The 8,238-nt window shown below is 32.7% G+C and overlaps 1 protein-coding gene across 1 annotated transcript; it reads right to left on the bottom strand.

Annotated features, from left to right (window-relative positions):
* Positions 1 to 11: 11 nt before the first annotated feature.
* LOC134249027 (putative uncharacterized protein DDB_G0291608) lies at positions 12 to 7,995 on the bottom strand (the record flags this gene model as incomplete). Its single annotated transcript, XM_062731395.1, has 7 exons — positions 7,888 to 7,995; positions 6,217 to 6,338; positions 5,431 to 5,664; positions 3,009 to 3,242; positions 1,615 to 1,854; positions 786 to 1,037; positions 12 to 268 (listed from the first exon to the last, which is right to left on the bottom strand). Coding segments are annotated over exons 2-7 (1,308 nt in total), but the record flags the coding sequence as incomplete, so codon positions are not given.
* Between the last annotated feature and the right edge of the window lie 243 nt (positions 7,996 to 8,238).

The following is an 8,238-nucleotide window of genomic DNA, read 5'->3' on the forward strand; positions in this document are numbered from 1 at the left end:
ATAGGATCTACAGTTGAGGCAGACATGTTTCCCACACGATCTACAGGTGAGGCAGATATATTTCTTATGGGAAAGGCAGACATGTTTCCAATATGAACAGAAGAAGATGCAGACATGTTTCCCATAGGAATAGCAGGAGAGGTGGACATGTTTCCTACAGGACCAGCAGGAGAGGCGCACATGTTTCCCATAGATCCTTCTAATCGAATTAAGGGTGGCAAATGCAGTCGTGTTTTGCAGTCTAAAGAATCCCATCTTTGATCTAATTCTAAAATACATACAATGAGAAACAATACTAGTTCATCAAGAAGTAAATATTGCATGCACATAATCACAAAGTAAATAATTATGGGCAGTTTACCAAACTATTATAGTATAGTATAGTGTTCATACACAATTTTTTCATGTATTTTTAGGAGACTCCTAGATACATTGTACATTAAAAGTGGAAAATTTCAAGAGAAAATATTATTTTTAGGATTATTTTTCCAAAATAAGTAGAAAAGATTTTATTTCTCATTTATTTATTTATATAGTACATATCTAAAAGAAACAATTAAAAATTAACAGTAAATTGATTTTTTAATTTAAAAGAATACTAGTAAATAAAAATTAAGATATCCATTGCTCCAAAAATCTCATTGTAATCAAAGACGTCTTCTATTGCTAATATGTTTTAAGTCTAAAATCTTAAGAAAATATTTATGAATACAAGTAAAGATGCCTGTAACAATAAACTCTTTTAATAAAACCCATTCAATCAAATAACGCTGTAAAAGTCATACCTGAATGAGTTGTAATAAACTGATCAAAATTTGGCCGTTGATAAGGCATAGAAAAATCATTCCGATGTGGTGTGTGTGGTGTCAATTGCTCATTTTGTCCCTTCATAAGGTGCTGTTGGCGATACTGATGTTGCTGATGTGGGTGTTGTTGCTGTAGAGCTGGTTGTTGTGTCGTATTCCCTTGCTGGATGAATGGATGTAGGCCCCAAGGAGCCGGGGCTCCGTTATTTTGAAGATAATATGTTGTTGGTACTAGAAATCATCAACATTAAAACAAGTAAAATGACCATTCTTCCAAAATCACATTTCATTTTCTATTTTGATTCCAGATATAAATACTTGGAACATTTCCATCCCCACCTCCATTTTTTTGTAGTCAATGAATTTGTAGATCAGTGAACCCCGTACATGTAAATATGTTTCAAAAAGCGACTTTACACACGGAAATATTTAACAGATTTTCCTGCATTTTCGGATTTTGAAAAAGAGCACACATCATTTCATCAGTGTGTTGCATTGATTGACAAAGACATTTATAGAGGCCTAGGGTGAGTACTGTAATTGATCGACAGGGGCGGATGTAAAGATTTAAGATGAATAAAGTTGGTGAAAACTGTCAGGTATTATTTTAGGAAGATCTCTCACAATATGCTTAATTTAAAAAAAAAAGCTACTTCCCTTCTTCTGCGTACATGTTAACTTGTTGTTGGGCTCTTCAATCAAAATGTTTAAGACTTAAAAAAATAATTAAAGATCATTTTTAAAGTGTTAAAGGATAACCTGGCCACAACAGATATTTTCTATATTATTGATATTGACAAAATCATACCTAAAGGGGTTCTCAACTCCTGATTTGAGTGTGGCTGCTGATTTGACATATAAGCGTCATTTTTATGCGAAGCAATTTGTTCATTTGTGAATTGTTGTTGGTACTGAAGCCATTGTTGATGCTGTTGCTGATGTGAAGTTGGTTGTGGAGTTGTCTGCTCTAGTCGCTGGATTGTGTTTCTGCTGTGGAAGCCCATAAGATCCTGAACACCATAGTTCTGATCAGAAACCAATGCTGGTCCTTAAATATTTTTCAATTTAAAAAAAAATTATGTACATCATTGACAAATGTTGTGGCTCCCGGCTCCTGTGGGTCATGACAATTTTGAATCGTTTATAGTATTAAAAATCTTTTATAAATTAGTTTTTTCTGAGTTATTTTTTAAGAAGAGTACTTTTATTTGACCAATTTAATTGTTCACTAAAATTAATTTTATCCCAGTGACGGAGTTTGTCTCAACATCTGAACACAGCGTAGTTTTCTTTACCACAGATTGTTAGAGGAGTCACAGTAATACTGCTGTGATAAGAGGGATATTTCTTTTTAAAAAAAAATCCCCTCAATACCGATCATTTAAAAACGCCAGTCATACTTAACTACAAATATTTTTTTCACTTGCTTATAGAATAGCAATTTATATCGAGAATAATATATACCCTTTTCCATATCACATCCTGTATCAGCCCTCGACCAATATCAGCCAGAGGGCCTTCGGCTGATCTGGTGTCACGAGGGCTGATACAGGATGTGATGTGGAAAAAGGTATGTGTTATTATATTTCTTACATACTTAGTAATAAAATACAGAACACATTAAGTTGAAAAGAAAATAAGTAAATGATCATGCATGGACTTCTTACATACATGTACATGGTCTATTGTCTCATACGATTTAGGTTTGTTTCTACTTCTATTTCAATGCCCTTGATCCGTAATTTGAAAATAATCTATTACATGTATTTGTAAATTAAGATTAATCTTATTTTCAAAAAGTTAAAATTAAGAGAATATGAACCCACCAAAAATTGTGTATGATCACAAGTACTGTATTTGTGGTTTAATTTACAAAGGGTGTGATATTGACGTCACAATAGCTTTATCAGCCCTGCAAAACTGTATTTATTACTAAGTGTGTAATAAATCATAATATCATACGAGTAGACTTAAAACCAGAAAACCTGAAAGATACAATACTAAATTATATGGAAATAAATAAGTTTCTATAATTCTAAAAATGCTGAAAATTAATGAAACCCAACAGTTTGGGCTAAATAGACTTATTATTACTTAAAAAAGACTCACAGTACGATTCATACACAAAAATGGAAAAAAAAACTATTTGTTTGACTTCAAAATCTTAATTAGCTATCAATTAATTAATGCAAATAATCATACTTGAAGTGATTGTCTTCCGCTGATTAAAGCTTTGCTGCTGAAATGGCGTATAAACTTCATATTGGTTTGGTGCTGATAGACCATTTTTTCCAATCATTAAGTATTGTTGTTGTTGCCTTTGTTGCTGAGAAGCTTGCTGTGCAGTTGTCTGCCCTTGCTGCGGAAGAAAGTTTGCTTTAGGGATGCCCAAAAAAGGATTGCCACCATAGTTCCGGGGCTGTGGTACAGCTGGTCCTAAAATGTACATGTATTAAGAAAAAAAATTAATTAGAGTAAAATATTTTATTTTGTTATACCTTTAAAAATGTGTTCCTATACAAATCTATACGAAAAAAAGTCTAACATTTTTAATGTTTTGCTGAGCGGGCATAAAAAAATCGATGTTGGACCGCTGAGTGAGATGTTGGACCGCTCGGAGAGATGTTGGACCGCTTACGTCACAGAATGGGCGGAGCTTAATCTCATTTTCATTCGTTGGTGTAAAACAGTGACAGACCTGATGTTACATTACGGAATATGGTACAAAATACATGTGTGTCAAAAAATATAAAATAAAATGAAAGGTATAACAAAACATTTATTGACAGAGTTCTCGGGCAAAATGCATCGACCCTGAACCAAACTGTCTGCCTTCGGCCTAACGGCCTCAGGCAGACAGTTTGGTTCTTGGGTCCGACAAAACGCTTGTCGCCCTCGAACTCAGTCAATAAATATATAATGTAACATTTTTTTTTGAGAATGCACCGGTATATTATACGAGGGTTGATCCAAAAGTTCGTGGAATTTCTCTCTAAAATTTTATCGTGATTTGATGAAAGCAAACAACAGGCATATTTATAATATAGAGTCATAAAGCAACAATATTGGAAAATTTCACCACTTTCCAATTACCAATAAGTTCACACGCGCTTTCTGAAAATGGATTGTTGTGAAACCCGGGGGAGACTTTGACGTTACGTCAAGTTTGATAAGTCATGTCACGTTATAGAATCATCTCACCCTAATGTCCAATTTGAATACGTTACTCTACAAAATGTTGCCTTTTTCTCAATTTTTTTTCTCAAAAGATAAGCCTGGGTATCCTCTCATATATATGTACCAATTCATCTTCATTTTTCACTCATATTTCAAAATACTTCCAATCTTTCCATATGAATTTCCAATTTCAGTAGCAATGTCAAAAACAGTACGTCGACTGTCAAGGTCCATTAACGCTTTTAATTTGTCTAGGAGGATAAAAACAAAAAAAACAGAGCCTGCAAAAAGCGGTCACACCATTCATCAATGTCCATGGAAGTTCTGTTTTTCCTAAATTTCTTATGCAACTGAAAAACCAGTAACTCAATGCATTTCCCCCCAGCTTATGTCAATAATTTACAATTTAAAGATAAAGTGATCCCGGGATCATCACAGAACTTATGACTTGACCGAATTTGACGTTGTCTAACAACTTGAAGATGAACAATAAATCACCAACTAATTAACTAAATATGCAGTAAAATCAGCTAAACTCTCACACGAAGGTTTATAAATGAACAAGCAATCTTAATAATGACATAATTTTCGTTTTTTATATTACATAGATTGGTTTAATTCTCATTTCACGTATTAAGAATTAAACGCGTCAATGTCTCCCCCGCATTTTCAAACATCCGTTTCTATGGCAACTGCCACAGAGATACTATCAAAAATATTTAAAATATTTTTTATTTAAAATATTTAACAAGTGTCTATATTCTCATTTGTAATTTTCAGCCAATTTCACTTAAAAATGAAAAAAATATTAAGAAATTCCACGAACTTTTGGATCAACCCTCGTATATGCCCCTAAGTCAAATTTATGAAAACACTTCTACAACAGTCATAGAATAACGACTACAAAACTGTTCCTTTACACTCATCTCTAAGCAAAAATAACAATTTCTCTTCAGATGGGCTTAATTCTTGCCCTTTACATAAAACGAGAAAGGGAGTGTTCTTAACACTCTAAAATGACATATTTTCATGGGGACAAATTTTCGTGTTTTGGTAGTGGTAGGGGGGTTTGGGAGGGGACTTTTGGTTCGTTGAGCTTTAATTTCGTGGATGTAGAAAAATTGAGTAGTTATGTATGTCACATTTTACATTTTGTTGGACGTAGAACAATGGAGTAGTTACAGTGTATATATGTCACATTTTACATTTCGCAGTGGACATGAATTTGTGGGTCTCTTCACACCCTGAAAACAACGAAAATTTAACCCCCAAGATTTTTTTTTATTTCATCATAATTTTTAGATGCTGCTTTCTACGTTATTGTACGTTTAATACGATATATATGATAATGCTTGGCTCTACTGTCACAAATGCACTGGAAACCAAATAAAATCATGTGACTCTAGAATCCTTAAACTTATAAAAAATTATTAAAAAGTCATTGTACTTGAAAATTTTATCATATGTGGTTTAAAGTTGTGTTGCTGTGATGGCATATAGACTTCATTTTGATTTTGTGACAATCTCTGATTTTGTCCACCCATTGAGAATTGTTGTTGTTGCCATTGTTGCTGAGAAGTTATCTGTGCAGTTGTCTGCCCTTGCTGCTGGATTAAATTTACTGGAGGGAAACTCCAATGAGGCTGACCGCCACGGTTCTGGGGGTGAGGCACTACTGGTCCTAGAATACATCAACATTTATGTAAATCAGAGAAAGATCATTTATCCATGAATTGTTAAATCTTATATCAACAAATAAAGACATTTAATTTCTCAAATTTACATGTATATCTGTACAAATAATCATCTATAGTAAGTTTAAATGTAAGTAAATCAACCATTGTATTATTGAAATGAACACTATTTTACGCTTCATTGGGAAGGAGCCACTCAAAAAATAAAATATCTACAGCTGATATGCTTATAAAGTAGCCCTTTGCTGACTGGGAAATAAACTTGAAATGTTTGAAAGATGTTTTAAGTTGCGGTTTTATAAAGATAACAGATTATCTCCACCTGAAAGAAATTATGCTTTTAAAGGAACAAATTTGAAGTCCTTTTACCTTATTGAAAAATGGTTTTAAAGATAATAGAAAGACAGAGACACAAACTATTCTCTTAAAAGCTATATGATAGATTGATGCATGAGAACGTCTATGCCATCAGGTATGATTTTCTTTAGACTAGCCCATTGAAATATATATGTACCTTAAACGGAGACCTAAGATCATACCTTGCTGACTTCCTGCTGCTGTAACTGTACTGTATGTTACTGTGACAGGGGAGACATGTCGAGCAGGAGGACCAAGACCTCGTGGGTCCATTATGAGACGTTCATCAACCCATCTGAACGATCTGAAAGGATAATACAAGGTAATAAATCAAAGCCGAATACCCAGCTCGGGTGAGTTATCAATATATCTTTTTTTAAAGGAGCGTATTAATAATCGTATTTTATTAAAGAGAATTTACATCTAAGTAAAATGTATAAAGTATTAAATTTTATAGGCATTATTTGTTATTATCAGTATCTAAATAATTAAAAATAGGTTCAATTATATTGCAATTATCTTTAAATCATTTGTACTTTTCTTAAGATAAATCAGAAATAGTTGTAATTCAATTTAACCTTTCTTTAAATATTTCATGATAGGTAAAATTGATTCAAGGTAAATAAAATTGACCTGAAGATAGGTACAAATATAATTAAAGATAGGGACAAATATTCAAATACAGTGTATATATTAATTTGGCGTGTCTTACAAAAATGCTTGTTTTTAATAAGGGTTAATAATGGTTAGGCCAAGGAAGATAACTTAAGCTCCATACAAGGTAAAGAACAAAGTTATTTTGACCTTTCCAGACGATTTGATCAACTTTATTGAAAACGATGAAATAAATAAATATAAATTTATTGTTGAAAGTGTAATTTAACTGTGCTGAAGTTGAGGGGGTTTCACCTTGGACAAGAAGTTATTCATTGAGGATTTATGACCTTGTTGACAATTTTTTTTTTCCACAGGCACCTGACGTTACTTCATAATTTTTCTTTTAATAAAAAGAATATACCCAACCCGTCACTTATTTTTCTTTTGATAAGAAGGATGTATACTTACCTAATATTAAACTTGTTTATTATTTGGTATGGGTATATTCATTTTATTAAAAGAAAAATAAATAACGTCTGGTGCCTGGGTTTTTTTTCTTCTGATCTTGACTTTTGATCAAAAACATTTCCTTTTAAAAGATGTTTTGTAGAAGGAGTACTCTATTCTATTGTAGAAACTTTTATCTCCTGTGGACCAAGAGAGAAACTTTGGTTACATTTGAGCTGACATAAGGAAAATATACTCTCAAATGAAGTTTGATTGACACGACAGCTACAACGGAAAGGATTTATATTACTGCACTAAATGCACAAACACTTGATTTGTATACGGAACAATTAACCCTTACTCATTTTCACCACGAATGCCTGTAACTAAATGGCACCTTTCTAAATAACCAAAAAATAGTTCATGTATGTATAGGAACCAGTATTTGGAGAAATGGAAGAGCCAGAGTGGAGATAATTTATAAAAAGAAACAAAACGACACACACCCATCTTCACTCACCCCCAATCAAAATGGGGTATATTTATCAAAGACTATATATAAGTCATTTTGATAGTACTAATGAAATCAAAATACCCAAAAGATAAAAGAATGATAATAAATTGTTTAACATGACCACGTGAGATCTACTGGGTTTTTTCTAAACAAGGAAGTACAATCCATCATCTGAAACCTTTGCCCTGTAGCAATTTTTTAGGTATTAACATTTCATAAATGCTTACTATAGAATCCATTGATAATAATATAAATTATACACGTGATCAAATCATCTTAAAAATTAATATCTCACCATCTCTTTGTTATGATCTTCTCATTCCATGATATATTACGTATTAAATATTTCGCTATGTGGAAAACCCTGTTCTATCTTTAGATCTACCGGTATACTACACTCGGTCAATAATGGGAATGGCCCAAATTTACCTTCTTTTCGTTTTTAGATCAGTTTGTAAACAAAACCATAGACCCATTAACTTTAGATTTATGAAAAAACCAAGTAGCAAAAATGTATTTACTCATTAAGGGTAAAATTAAACTAGAAACAGACCTGTGCGTAGTATCCCAATCTAATTAAAAATTTGATCCGCTCCAGTTATCTCGCTATTCACACTGTGTTGCAATCGAAATGGAGCGGATCAAA

The sequence above is a fragment of the Saccostrea cucullata genome, unplaced genomic scaffold (genome assembly GCF_032062105.1).
Source record: "Saccostrea cucullata isolate Sc308-1 unplaced genomic scaffold, CSIRO_AGI_Scuc_v1 ctg20212, whole genome shotgun sequence".
Classification (NCBI taxonomy): Eukaryota; Metazoa; Mollusca; class Bivalvia; order Ostreida; family Ostreidae; genus Saccostrea; species Saccostrea cuccullata.